Genomic DNA, 16042 nt, shown 5'->3' with positions numbered 1-16042 from the left:
CAGAGCTTGTAGAGCAGGTGGAACTCACGAATAAATTAAGCTTTCAGTTTATTATATAATTAATTAACTCTACACAAAAAGCATTATTTTATATTAATTATGATTAGGATTGCATATATGATGGGCAGTTGCTTACATTAATAATATAAAAGTTTTATAATTAGGTTCAAAGTTAGGAGTCTAATAATTAACCAAGTGATAATTTTTTGTATTTCCAATAGAAACGTCTAAAACTTAAATAGTCTTTCTTTTATTATAAGTTATAACTATTAAAAAAAAGAAGAAGTAAAAGAAGGTTTTCGTTAAAAAAATAATAAAACACTAATAATTCCGAGTCATGAGGGTTTAAAAAGGGGAACCAGGGTACCAGTTTGTGTGCTCTCAAGCGTCAAGAGCATCGGTCGCTATTTGCTTCCTGTCCCTCTGAATTCTCGGACCATCTCCTCTCTCATATCTATATATATACTCTGCAGAGAAAGAGTGGCACGTAGGGAATAGACGAAAAATAGAGAGAGATAGAGAGATGGGAAGGGCTCCTTGTTGTTCGAAGGTTGGATTGCATAGAGGTCCATGGACGCCTAGAGAAGACACATTGCTTACCAAGTATATTCAAGCTCATGGTGAAGGTCATTGGAGATCTATGCCTAAAAAGGCTGGTAATAAGCTCATAATTAAAATAATGTCATGCTCTTATTATTGTTATTATTATTATTATTTTTGATTGAGCTTCATGCTCTTATTTAAACTTCATTAGAGTGAAAATAAAATTGATAACAGGTCATGGTATGTTAATCTTTCTTCTTCCATTTTTTTTTTTTTTTTCTGTATTTTGCTTTTCTTTCTTGAAACACGAACAGCAAAGTTTTTTCAATTCCGAATTCCTTTTTTTTTTTTTTTTTTTTTTTTTTCAATTCCCTTTTTAAAAAGTGTTGTATCGTTTGTTCTTTCCTCATATTTTGATTCTCTCTCTCCCTCTCTCTCTCTCTCTCCACCAATATTCATATCTCTATTAGCTAGCAAGTGTCCTTTGTTTAGTGTCATTTTCTTTCATTTTTTTGGTTAGGAGAATACCTTAATTTGTTTTTTGCACAAAATTTCATTCTCAAAAATCATCATTATGTTTCACACGAAGCTAAAAGTATGACTATTCCCTTTTTTTTTCTTTTTTTTTTTTTTGTCTAAAAAAGTCTCATTACTTGATTTTCTTGTATCTTTTTTTTGAGGAATCAAAATTTCTTCTACTTAAAAAAAATTATTTGTGTGCATGAAGGGCTGCTTAGGTGTGGAAAGAGCTGCAGGCTAAGATGGATGAACTACCTAAGACCAGATATAAAGAGAGGAAACATAACTCCTGATGAGGATGACCTAATTATCCGATTACATGCACTACTTGGCAACCGGTGGTCTCTCATCGCAGGTAGGCTTCCCGGTCGAACTGATAACGAGATAAAGAACTATTGGAACACCCATCTCAGTAAAAGACTCATAAGCGAAGGAACCGACCCTAATACTCACAAGAAGTTATCAGATCCACTCAAAGAATTAAAGAGAAGGAAGAACAACAAAAGCAAGAACAAGAGCAACAACATGAATAAGCAGAAGAAAAAGAGCAAGGGCGTGGCAAATGTGGGGCCAGAGAAGCCTAAGCTTCACCTTCCAAAGCCCGTTAGGGTTACTTCTTTTTCATTACCGAGAAACGACAGTATTGATTGGAATGTGTTTAGTGGGTCATCAGGGCCAGAAATTAAAGGAGGATATGTTGGTTTAGAGATGGTAAATAATGTAAATCCTTGGTGTAATTTTAAAGACGGTGAAAATGGTGTCGGGGTTGGCTTTCTTGTTGGTGATGAAGATGATCATGATGATCTTGTCAACGGCTCAGATTTTGAGTGCCAGTCTGATTTACCTTCGGGTGATAACTCTCTAGCGAAGCTGTATGAGGAGTATTTAGACCTCTTGAAGATGGAGGAAACGCAAGTTGACTTAGATAACTTTGCTGAATCACTATTGATCTGAAAAGTAAAATAAGAAAGTTGCCATGTGTCATCATGAGTGTGTTTGTTTTGAGTTTTCACCTTTAGAAAGTTTGAATCTTAGAAGAAGTTTCACGTGCTTACCTTCTAGCTAGCTAGCCAACTTAATTAGGTTATGTAAGAACTAAGAACCAATGGCCATTTATGTATATAATTGTCATAATAAAATAGAATAAAACTTGCGCATCTTGATAGTGATATCACATTTCACAGCTCTTAGTGCTTGTTACATCTCTTATTTTTCTTACTTTGTGGCTACGTTGTGGACATGTCACGTGCTAGCTATTTGTGTATATATAGACTAGATAGTTGTAAATATTGAAGGATGGTAATCAACGCCCGATCGATGATTTTTCTTACATCACAGGTTCGATGGTTCTGGAAGCATGATTCCCAAAAGGATTTGATTTGTTTCCATTGCTTTTGTGCACCAAACCCTAGATGGATATGTCCAACTATAACATGTGCCGTGTGTCAATATCTCTATTAATTAGTACTTGAAATCTTTTGAACGAATCTGAACAGCCTAATGTAAGTCTATCATACATATGGATCCTGGAATATGCCACAATTCTCAATAATTAGAGTGGAGAGTAGAAGTCACCACACAGTTTAGTTAGGTTCGAAAACCACCTTTGAACTCTATTTATATAAAAGTTTAGGACTTGTTTAGTACGTGTATTTAAACAAAAATTTTCAAATTTTTTAAAAATATGTGTAAGTGAAAAAGTGTATGAAATACTTGTAGTGTTGTTTAAAAACTGAAAATATTTATTTAAAATGATATATCAAAAACCCCTTAATATGTCATGTTAGTGTTCACTGACCATGTTTATATAGAGTTAGTGTTCATCGACCATTATTGGAGAAGAAAAATAGCTAGTTAAGCCAATGTTTCATACTTATCACATAGAGTATGAAAAAATTAATTCAAAACATATTTTCATAAAGCAAAAGCAAAGACAAAGGCATGTAGGGAGCAAGGGGCCAAAATTTTAAAATATATATTATCAGTATAATCTATATATATATATATATATATATATATATATAAAACCGAAGCCTTTGCTGGTACCACATTTTTCCACATCAGCACAGTATTTAAAAAATAAAAAATAAAAAAAAAACATTATAACATCTCAAAACCCTAGCAACCTTACCTCTCTCTCAAGTTAAAAAATATAAAACCACAGTTTCTGCAAACACTCTCTCTCCAAACATAAATATCAAATTCAACCCCTTTAATTTCTCTTTATATTTTTTAGGCTTCTATAGAGTTATAGTGAGTTATGCTGATTTTGTTTTGTGTGTGTATGTGTATAGATGGTCATAATACTCCGGTATTCCAAGAAATATTTGTGTTTTCGTTAATTGAAGGCCTTAGAGAGATAAGTGTTGCAGTTTGGAATAGCAATACAAAAGACGATTTCATTGGCAGCGGAAAGTAATTACTTTGTCTCATATTTTTGTTTTTGAATTGATTTTGTGTGCTTTTTAGACCCTTTTGGATCAATTTTGTTAATTGGGTGTTTTTTTTTTTTTTTTTATAGGGTCCAATTGGGGAAGGTTCTTTCAAAGGGTTACGACGACTGTACTTGGTGTCTGTATACTAATAGTGGGGGGTAAGTGCTATAAATTACTAACCCTTTTAAGTGTATAATCTGTTTCTAAAATTATCTATAATATTTTGTCCTCCGAAAATTTTATCTCTTTAATTTTAGTATATTGTGTTTCTTAAGTTATAGACAGATTTTCTTTGTTTCTTATTTTCAATAATAAATCATTTTATTGCAATACCGGTAATTGTTTGAGAAATCCAATATGTAATCATATCTCTATAGAATAGAGAATAGTAGAAGCCAATTTTATTACAACTACTTAAATTGAGTTGACTTAATTCCGTACAATTACAAAGTATAGCATGAAAGATAATGGAATTAATTGTTGTAATTTTTATTTTCTTTCCATGTTTTGAATTTCCATGTTTTTATTGTTGATGAGAAATTAAGGCTCAGTTGCACAATATGTGTAAATTCTTCAAAAGGCCACTTTAAATAGTAAGTCAATGTGTCTCTTATATTTGGGTATTAATTAGAATTATTTTCAAATGATTGTACCAATAAAAGTGAATGTGTATAAATTTTGTTTAACTATCCCGTGCATCGCACGGGTTAACGACTAGTATATATATAGATGGGTTTAAGTTACACATTTTCTAAACCATTAGATTTAAGTAGATCCAACGTTCAAAAAAATACACTCATTAATACTAATATTCTGATAAGGATTTCATTTATTATCCTTATTTATAACATTCCATACCTATCTCTAATCCCGAAAATATGTATATTTTTCTCTCTGCTCTCTCTTTCTCATCTACTACACGTTTCTCTCTCCATGTTTTTTGAGCGTTGTCATGTTAATTTGGTTCCATTTAAAGGATTGTTTGAATTTTTTTTTTTTTTTTTGTCTGAGTGTTTGTGGCATTTTTTTATATAAAAATTTAAAAAAAAAAATTACTTGACAACTAATTGTTTTTTTTTTCTTTTAGTAAGAATAATATTGGATATATAATGACAATATATCTGATTTTCAATCTTTGTGGTTCATGCCATTTTGATTATTTAATGATCGCACTTCTATTTACTTTTCTAGTTTTTGCCGCAATTATGAAACAAGCATTTTCAGTCATAAATATTGTCAAAACTAGGGTTTGCATGCAACAATGTAAAAGATGATTTTCTAACAGATTATTTGATTTTGTAAATTGAAAGGAACTGCATCATTTAGTAAAAAATCAGTCATAGATTATTTTTGTAATTTAAAGACCGTCAAGTTCCTTTTCAATAGATCACAAATGAGTGAGTAGAATGTATTAAGAAATAATCATATTATATATATATATATATATATATATATATATATTTGAGTAGATGCCAGTTTTATTTTTGGGTAAAATGCAAAAACATATCTTGAACTTTGGGTTCAAAATCAAACTTACCCAATCTTCTAATTTAAAATTAGAGTCTCATATTGGTTGACGATTATTTTCTTCCTAAACTTTGTTGCTGTCTCTCTCCGTTGAGAAAAAAAACTTTAAACATATAGAATCCTTTGCTTAGTAGTTAACATGATTTTTAGTAAAATATATATTTTTAATTAAAATGAAACAGAGGAAGAAAAAAAATTTAGATAAAATGATTAATTTGTGTATTTTTCAAAGATCAAGAGATTATAATTTTAAATTAAAATATCAAGGAGCCAGTATGATTTTTTGGACCCAATGTTCAGAGTGTTTTTTGTATTTTAACCTTTATTTTTCTGTCATTAATTCAGCTTTGAAATTTTGTATATTTCTTATTTTTTTAATGATCTTTTTTGTTTTTATCATTCTCCCTCTCCAAGAAATCCTGGCCGTGTCCCTTAGCAAAAGAAGTAGAGAACTCTAATTTTTACAATGTGTATCAAAACCCGATCCCTCTCCAAGACATTGCATAACTAATCTAAAGCATGCACAACACGTCTTAAACCATTTGTTCAAAAAATCATTGACCCGAAACTAAGTTAAACATGCCAAACATAAAAATCAATGATCATGCACAAATTCATAGGAGCAACCATAAAAGTGCAAAATGATCCAACACTAATTGATACGCGTTTATTCTCACGATATGTATCACAGTTATTATTCATAGCCTTTCATGCACGTGATAAATATATATATGCTTCATGTAAATCTCACACTCAATCAGTTTAATATTGAGCCAGATATATGTGTGTGGTTGTTAAAATCGCAATTGGGTTCCTACTTATCCAAAACAACAAATATCAATCCCAAAAAAAAAAAAAAAAAAAAAAAAAAAAAAAAAAAAAAACAGTCAAGTGGCTCAAAATATTAATGCCTCATATCAAGGAAATTACCCCATATCCCCTATTTGTGACCACTAAAATGAACAAAATTATCACCACCCTCATATTAAGACCAAAAAAAAAAAAAACCCCAATATATCTGCAAATCACTTTTATGGTTGTCATTTAGGAAAAAGTTTGGCTCCAAATTAGATTTAAGTTATCTTTCTCCAACCTATAATGTAGCAATTGAAAATATCATTCAAATGTAACTATAGTCATATTACAATTTAATGAATCATGTAACTTAGATTAAATTTGTACGGCACCGAGGTCCCAAGACCCAGATGGGCCCTGGGCTCAGGCCCAATGGCACAGCCCCATCACTTTAAATTCTGCTTGAAACTACCTTCACGAACTACGAGTTTTGAGCCTCGGCCCCTAACCTATGCTCGGCATAAATTTCCCGAACAATCAATGAAACCTTGTCCGGACGTACCATAGGATGCTCGGCAGTTCAGGGAACATCACTACCGAGCATATTCACCTGAGTTGGAACTAAGTTCCAAAGCCATAATCGCTGCATTTCACTCTCACCTAAACATCCACTTACAACAGATAATATTAGACCTTCAATTGCACTAACAATGACAATAATCATGATCTCCCCACTAACTTAGAGCTATAAATAGGAGAAGTTGGGGAAGAAAAGGGGGTTCAAAAAAAAAGGGAGAAAAAACAGTCATTTAGGAAGGGAGGAGGGATATTACTCTGAGTTTCTGTGCTGAGAACGACCCAAAGTAGGAAATCCCAAAGTCCACCCTATAAATAAGTTGTGAGCCCAAGTGAGGTTAAGCCCAACAGTCTCATTTCCGGCACGCACAAAATTACATACAAATAGTCATATATATAAACGACAAAGTTTGACTACAAATTCAGTTGTAGTCAATGGTTACAAGTCCTACTAAAAAAAATTAAAACTGAAATGCAAATTGCACCCTTTAAATTTGACTAAAATTCATTTTAATTTTCCAACTTTACTTTCGTTCAATTGAGTTCTTTAAGTTTCAAATTTATTCAATTTAGGCATTTTGTACAATTTCTTTTAAAAAATCTATAATATGCTTTTTTATAATGGCATTTTTTTTTTTAACGAAATTAGACGAAATGCTTAAATTGAATAAATTTGAAACTTAGAGGACTCAATTGAATGAAAATAAAATTAGAGGGCTTAAATAAATTTTAGTCAAATTTAGAAAGTATAATTTGCATTTTAGCTAAAAATTAGCATGACTAGATATTTTGAAAGTCTAAATATTAGATACTATGTTCTTTATGGTTTTTAATACATATGTCAAATTTCATGTCAATCAAGTGTTATTTACTATTCGATTTATGAACTTATATTTTATGCGTAATTTTTGAAACTACAAAAACTTGAAATTTTAATATCTAATCAATGATGGATTTGTTAAAATTTACATTCAATAAAAAAATATTAAATAAATTTTGTTAAAAAATCATCGTGTAATAAATTTAAAAGGATAGTTGTGTCTTTTTCTCACTTGTATGCTTCTTTTCTTGATTAGCAAACACTTAGGGTACGTTTGGTACACTGAATGGAGATTACGATAGGAATTGTAATCTTTATTACTGGGAATAAAATGTGTTGTAATATAGTAACTAAACCTATTTATTAGTTTGGTTATGAGTTATAACATTAGAATGAAACTTAACATGTTCTTAAAAAAAAAAATGAAACTTAACATTTATATTAGGAAATTTCTTACTCATAGAATTATATCTCCTTAAAATTTGTTATTTTTAAATTTAAGATAGATATGTGTTATTTTTTTTATGATTTTTTATTTTTATAATTGTTAGATATGTATGGAAAGTTTATTTACTTGGAAATATATTAAGTTTTGAAATTATTACACTTACTAAGGAATAGCTAATACAACCTCTTAAAGAGAAATAAAAATTCCTCATTTTGAAGAATAGCTATTCATAAGGAATGATTATTCGTTATAATAAAAACATAACCAAACTAAAGAATAACTAAACCATAGAAATAACTATTACATTACAGAAACTATTACGGTCTACCAAACATGCCCTTAAATTTATTAACAATTTCATTGTCACCTTTCATTGGGCAAGCAAGCCTCAGCGATCGGCTACCTTAGTTTAGTTGTACGTACTGAATGACCTCGGACCATCTAACAGGTTTCCCTTTCAAGAAGTATAATTGCCTTTTATTGCAGTACTATTTTTAGCAAAAGAGGTAACAATGTAATATCTCGGGAGTCAGGAACACATTAGTTCTACCTTCTTCAGTCAAAAAAGGAACACATTAGTTAGATACATTTTTGCATAAAAAGCTTCCTAATTTACTGAGAATTTTACTAATGTATGATTACCCTTTCAAGAATTGCAATTGCCTTTTATTGCAGTACTATTTTTAGCAAAAGAGGTAACATATCTCGGGAGTAAGGAACACATTGGTCAGATACAATCTTTTTCATAAAAAGTTTCCTAATTTATTAATATATACCCTTATGACATACATTAGTAAAAGTTATATATAATATAAAAGTAAAGCTACCATTATAAATTATCTTACAATATTTTTATAAACTGTTAATATAACTAATTTCTTATTGTTTTTTATATAGGCCCATCATTAATATTACTTTTCCATTTACTAATAATTACTTACCATATCAACTATTTGTAAAAAAATTTATAAAAAAATTTGTATATTGGCTACTCATAATATAAAGAATTTTTTTTTTGAGAATATTAAGTATTTTTTAACACACACACAAAGAGAGAGGGGAGAAGTTCATATTTAGCATATATATATATATATATATATATGATTGGGTTCAGGTTATACATAGTATAACATTGCTTAGAATTACACTATCTAATAACTTGTTATACATGTTCTATATGTTCTTAATATATATGTCAATTTTCATGCCAATCAAATGTAATTTACCACTCGATTCATAAATTCATCTTTTATGCATTATTTTAAACTACAAAAACTTGAATTTAAAAAAATTGATTGATGACATGACCATTGATCTTTGATCATCTTTAAAATTTGCAAATATGGAGAATATACGAAGATAATGTAATCTAACAGTAGATTTGTCAAAATTCACATTCAATTAAAAAATATTAAGTGGTGTAACATTACTTAAAGTTACATTATATAGTAGGTGTAACTTGAGGTCTTGAACCAAACTTTTATATATATATATATATATATATATATATATACATACATACATATATAAACATAGAGAATGTTAAAGTTGACTGTTATCTTACTTTCACACGCACATATTGACATCCGGCAATAATGCTTATTGGACTGCAGCCAATTTCAATGGCTTTAAAATAACCCTACAATCCACTAAGAATCTTCCAAGAATAAAAAACGGTGAAATTCTCATGAAAAATCTTATTGACATTGAACATATATGGATAACAACTTCTCATAGATTAGGATAGTACCGTATACATTTATATTTAAAAGGGTAAATTGTAAATTATACCCTAAAGTTTGAGGGTGTTTGGATTTTACATTCTGAAATTTCAGAATTTGAAATTTACTCCCTGGATTTTGGGAGTGTTTGGATTTTACACCCTGACATTTCAGAATTTAGATTTTACCTCCTAAAGTTTGGAAGCATTTGAATTTTACCCTTTAAAGTTTAGAGGCGTTTGGATTTTAGATTAATTCTTGCTTATCTATTTTACTTGTATGAAATATATAACTATAGTTACATATCTAAGATTATGGAAAGTCTTGGGTACAAAGTTACGATTATACAAACATTACACTTGAAACAGTAAATTACAATTTACATTTATATTATTTTTTGCGTTAATGATTATTGTGGGTGCCTAAGGATCGAGAAGGAAGCTGAGGAGTCGCACCAGTGACCCGAGGAGCAAGGATGAAGTCGAAAGGTCACAGCATTGACTTGGTGATACCACAGGCCACAACCCTAAGGGAGGAAGCCACCCGAGGAGAAGAAGAAACGGGTCTTGGTACTCTATAGTACTCTAAGTGGAAGCTAGAATCTGAAGAGAGTGGAAGTCAGTAGGCAGTAGGGAAGCTATTGGCCTGATGTAGCCTATTGCATCCGCATTAAATGATAGACAACAAATTTATTAGTCGCATTAATAAGGAAGTGACTTAAACAGTGTAAGCCACAGCTAAGTAAGTCTCTTCCACCATCTGCTTCAAATGTGAAAGGTAACAAGTGTCACAAAAGAATGGAGGTGAAGGAGAAATAAAGGGTGAAGATGCAATGAAGGTAGAGATATATAAGAAAGGGAGTGAGAGCATTGTATGGGGGATGGGAAAAAGGAAGGAGAGAGGAAAAGAAACAGAAGAAAAGACACTAGGAAGAAGAAAGTGAACAAGACCAATCTTGTACAATCTAGTCTCCTCGGGAGCACCCGGAGGGAACTCTGTATTTATTTGCATCTAAACAAAAAAACGAGATTCTTCCTAGTACACGTCCTTGAGCAGAGCCCATTGTTGTTGTTCCTTCTCACCTCTTACAAATTTCATTGACTTGGGCCAAGTTTGAGAAGCATAACCCATTACTCCTAGTGGGCTTGGGCTCCAAATCCTCCAGCTCCTACAATTATTTATAGTGGTTAATTTTTATAAAAAAATTTAACCTTCTAATTTTATCTTGACTTCTGAACTAAAATCATAAATTCCTAACCATGCCACTATAGAAATGTGTGTGTGTATATATATAAAGTTACATTTTTATACAATAACCTAGTCCCAAGCAAAGGTTCATAAATTTGCCCTTGATCATAAAATGTAGGAGCCCAATAGTTTGTTAACTACAAGATATAAAAAAGAGGGAAGAAATTTTGGTCATTGTTAATTGTCCGAATGGTTCTATAAACTATAAGAATATTGACAAAATTTGGCTAAAATTTTAGTTGTAACCAATGACTATAGCTCCACTTAATATATTTTTATTATATGTGAATTTTGACAAATTCATCATTGGATTACATTTTCTTTTTATATTCTCCGTATTTGCAAAATTTTCAAAAAATAAAAGATCAATAACTATGTCATCAATCAAATATTTAAATTTCAAGTTTTTGTTGTCTTAAATTATGCATAAAAAAATAAGTTTATAGATTGTACAATAAATAATATCCGATTAGTACAAAATTTGACATATGTGCTAAGAATATAAATAACATGCAATCTAACGATTAAATTTTCAAAATATATAGTTATATTAATGTTTTTAGTAGGAGTTGTAGTCATTGGCTATAATCAAATTTGTAGCCAAACTTTGTTCTAAGAATATTGTTTCTCAGTTATTTCTTCTATAGACAAAATCACTTCCAAACCAATTTGGAAATATCTCCTCCAAATCATTACATGACAATTTATAAAATTACTCATGTGTATTATTTAAACAAGTCACATGACTCATTTAAAAATTAATGCAATTAAAACTACACATTAATGATCTCTTCAATACCACATAGTGGATTGGAGGAAGATAGTTTCAAACTAGTTTGATTTTTGTTTTCCCTTTCTTTTACCATGTACGAGCGATATGGAGTAAAATAAATGATGTATATATAAACATTTCAAGTTACAAACTTCACTCCAAACTCCAAATTTCCTTCACATTTTTATTTTATTTTATTTTATTTTTTATCATGTTAATGGGTGTTTTTAGAGTAATTATTAATAAACCATTTGAGAAAATTTTTAACACTACTTTTATAGGAAATATAATAAAGCTGTCAAAAAAATTATTTATTTTATTATATTTTCATAAAATGTTTCTAAAAATAGTTCATAAACCAATATCTTAAGAACATTTGTTAATCTTTTCCTTCTATAAATGGATAATAAGAAAGGAAAAATGCGGAATTTGAATCACAAACGTCAGAAAAGGCAGCAGGAGTAGAAACAAGGCAGAAAGAAAAACTCTTATTGCTAATTTGTTATGGCACAGAGTCATACCGAACCATTATTGGGGTTGTTTTCGCATCAATTATGGCTAGTGGTTAGATGAGCTCGTGACCAACTTCTGGTCAAAATTTGGTAGGTAAGCACATATGTTTACAATGATAGTTTATGCCAAACTTTTTTTTTTTGATAAACTAGTTTATTCCAAACAAAAAGGGAAGAAAGAAATATATACACGTGACTTTGATTTGTTACCTTTGAAGTTGAAAAAACCAAAAATGCTGTTAACATCACAGAATAGTATATTACCAATCCCGTGAGCGAAGCACTGTCAGTGTACAGGCAAGGTTGGTGATGTTTAAGTAAATAGATTTAAGAGTGTTCCCATTATGAAAAGAAAAGCAAAAAGAGTCTCTTGCCAGCAGTATGATGTGGTAGTTTTGTCATGAATGTTACGGGATTGCTTGTTCTTATTATGATTTATCACATTTAAACTTTTTTTTTTTTGATGGGAAACTGAATGAACTTCATTGAATACAAGCAGCAAAAGAAACATCTTGCAGGAGAGCCTGATCAATAAGGCTAGGACTCTCCTCCACCCAAACATTAAAATCATTAATGTTTTTTGCATATTTGGCTAATAGATGGGCAGGCCTATTGCCTGCCCTCTTTACATGAGAGATTTCTACCTTACGGAAGTCCTTAAGTGCAGAGAGGGAACTATAAACAATTGCAGCAACAGCAGAGGGAGGAGGAGAAATTTCATTAAGGGCATTAACTAATAACAGAGAGTCTCCTTCCAAAATGAAGTCAATCACATTTAAACTTATCCAGTCACTTGAATATCTAATAATTACTTTACAATAATTTGGGCTGGGTGATGATTCTATCGATGGCAATGACAGATATGTCTTGGGTCTTCTCTCTTGTATTGGCCTATATTTGTTCAGACGCTCTGCAAGTAGACTTTGTTTGTTTCCACGGAAAATGTTTTTTTTTTTTTTTTTTTACGTTTTTAGAAATAATGGGTATATTTAGTAAGAGATTCCTAGTAAGTTTATTTGTATTTTTTTAAAATAATAAAAATATATAAAAATATACGTAATATTATTTACATATTAAAAAATATTATTTAAACAACAATAATAAATTGCCCAATATAATCTGAACAATGAGCAGGTTGCAATTCCGAAAATAAGCAAAAATAAGGGGCCGCTTGATGAGTATTTAACGTCCAATCATAAGTCATCTAACAATACTTTTGCCTGTCCAAGAGTTTCTTGTCCAATCAAGACTCATCTACCAAAACTTAAGTGGATGATATTCACTGCACCAACCCATTTGTCTCTAATTATAGGCGGGAATCCCAAAATTATCGCATTTCATCAATGTCGCTACGCTCATTATGCCATGTCTTTAAAAAATGGAGGAAATTGAGAAAGATATAATAAAGATTAAAGACAACACCCCCTCCCAGGTATGAGGGGGAAAAAAAAAACTATGAGTCTGTTTGGATTGAGTTTATTGTTGCTGAAACTGAAAACTGAAAACTGAAAATTGAAAACACTGTAGCAAAATAATTTTTAAATGTGTGAAAAGTACCGTGGGACCTATTTTTAATATTTTTTAATGCGTAAACAGTATTGCTACAGTACATAAACAGTACTGCTACAGTGCAAAACAGTAACTTTTGTCCACCAAAGTCAACTTATGCGGACAGAAGAAAAAAAAAAAAAAAAAAACAAAGAAAACACAGCACCAAACGTGAACGCAGATAAACGGGCAATCCAAACGCCCCCTATATTACCATTTGCAAATTGGGTTTTGGAAGGTTGTTACTGAAAGTATAGGAGAAGTTTAGGTTGGCATCTCACCAGTGTCCTCTGATTGAGTTATCCATTTTTGTAGGTCTTCCAAATTAAGCTTTTGTTTGGATGAGTAGTCCACTGAGTTTTTTCATCATTATCAAGTATTTTGTAATAAAAAAAAAAAATTAGTATGCACAAAAAATCATAAACATTTCTAATAATTCCAAAAAATTATATAATCAAAACTTTCATTTATACAATAAAAATAATATAGACTAAAATAGTTTACTAACTAAAAAAATTCAAGTGATCAAGCATCCAAAAATAGAATTTAATTTTTATTAATAAAATTTTGAGCACCTGATTCCACACATACTAAATGGTCATAAATATTAATGTACTAAGGTTTATAAGGCATGAAGAATGAAGATTGAAGTGTTTCGCACTTGCATTAAGATATAATGAAGAATGTGGATCTAAAAATAGTTGACTTGAGGGTTTTTTTTTTTTTTTTTTTTTTTTTTTTGCGGTAATAAGATGGTTCAAATTTGAAATTTTAATTACAAGGTGCAAAAGAGGCTACATAAGAATGTAGCATAGCCATTTTCATATGGGATAATTTACAATTTTAAAAGAACTTTCTTGCTTGATATAAATAGTAATGCTATAGACATACAATTTTTCATAATTATTGAATTAATAAATTATTATTTAAATCTATTACTGATATTGTTTTGTTGTTTAATATCAATAATTTGATACCTCGACAATTATAAAATAAAATTTTTTGTGACTCATTGTAGATCAAATTACAATTGCACCAGCCTTATAATTTCTTGACTATGAAAATTTTATTTTTAAATAGTAAGCAAACAATACTTGGAGATAGTTTGCCTGTGTTAGTGAATGAGTCGGTGCTTAGAAGTGGTGACTGAGTAAGAGCATTCACAATTGGTATTGTATATGCCAAATGTAAGGAAAATTTAGCATGTGAGGCCTAAAGTAGCTCAGCAGACGGAATGCTAAACATGTAAAAATGTAAAAAAATTTGCCATAGTGCTACAGTACCATTGTAAATATATGATGGTACTGTAACTAAATGGTATAAACAAATATAATTTTTTAATACACTCTCTCTCATACTTTTTAATTCTCCAAAATTTCTCTCTTTTCTCTTTCATTATTTCTCTTCTCTTCTCTCTCTTCCTTCTCTTTTTCCTGGTAGTGGTGGGTTTGTGATTAATGTGGGGGTCAGGTGGTGCAGCGGTGGCAAGGGCAGGGGATTGTGGTAGCGTGGGCCTGGTGGCTTGGTTACCGCCAATGAAGCATAAGATGGGGCCGCCGATGAAGCATGACCCTCTCTCTCTCTCTCTCATCTGGTGGTTTGTTGGGGTTCGGTTATGGATTTTGGAGTTTGGTTTGTTGGTGGTTTGTTGGTGATTGGTGGTTTTCTGATTTTGGTTTGTTGGTGTGGTGGTGGTGATTTTCCTATGGATTTTGGTTGGGTGGTGAGATTGGTAGTCGGGTTTGATTTTGCTATGAATTTTGGGTTTTGATTTTGTTATGAATTTTTAGTTTTGATTTTGCTATGGATTTTGGCTGGGTGACGAGACTAGGATTTTGGGTGGGTGGTGTAACTATGTTGCTCAGTAGAGGTGGATGGTGTGACCAAGAAGCTGGACGGTGGTGGTGGTGGTGGCGGTGGGTGGTTGAGAGAGTAAGAGAAATAGAGATTAGAGAGAGAAGTGAGAAATATTTTTATATTATTTTAATGTGTAATATGGTAAAATAAAAGTTGAGATGCTGGGTGTATTATAAAATGGTATTGTATAATTGATAAAGTAGGTTTTTGAGACGGTAAAATAGAATAGGATAGGATTTTTGGTTGTGAATGCTCTAAGCGAGTAGATGTAAGGTCCATTGGGCCTTACATGTTGCCCATTGACATCAAGACATGGGAAAGAGTTTACATTTTACGGATGGGTTGTGGGCTTATGAGTTTCGAACGGAGAGGGTTATTGGTATATTTTGAGTAGCTACATAGAAAACACTAAGAGCATCTCCAATAAGTTCTCTAAAACCAATTTTGGAGAACAAACACACAAAAAACTCACTCCAACAGCTTCTCTAAAAGCAAAACTTTTCCAAATTTTTTTTTTGAAGTTGTTACAGTAGTTCTCTTAATCTAAAGAACACTGTAGCAACTCCAAATGAATTTTTCTACTTAAAAAAATCATACAACTTAATAAAAAACAATTCTTTTTCTCTCCTCTCACCACGGCTACAAACACAACAATTCTTTCTCTCAAACATATCTAAACTCAAGCATAATCAAAATACAAACTCAAAAAACACAAACTTAA

General features: G+C 31.0%; 1 protein-coding gene across 1 annotated transcript; it reads left to right on the top strand.

Annotated features, from left to right (window-relative positions):
- Nucleotides 1-361: 361 nt before the first annotated feature.
- LOC115954625 (transcription factor MYB7-like) lies at nucleotides 362-2236 on the top strand. The gene is made up of 2 exons (XM_031072537.1): nucleotides 362-656; nucleotides 1271-2236. The coding sequence occupies exons 1-2, from the start codon at nucleotides 524-526 to the stop codon at nucleotides 2014-2016; spliced, it is 879 nt and encodes a 292-aa protein (XP_030928397.1). The 5' UTR covers nucleotides 362-523; the 3' UTR covers nucleotides 2017-2236.
- The last annotated feature ends 13806 nt before the right edge of the window (nucleotides 2237-16042 follow it).

The sequence above is a fragment of the Quercus lobata genome, chromosome 8 (assembly GCF_001633185.2).
Source record: "Quercus lobata isolate SW786 chromosome 8, ValleyOak3.0 Primary Assembly, whole genome shotgun sequence".
Lineage (NCBI taxonomy): Eukaryota > Viridiplantae > Streptophyta > Magnoliopsida > Fagales > Fagaceae > Quercus > Quercus lobata.
The sequence above is the reverse complement of the archived record's forward strand: the minus strand, read 5'-3'. Positions and strand labels throughout refer to the sequence as shown.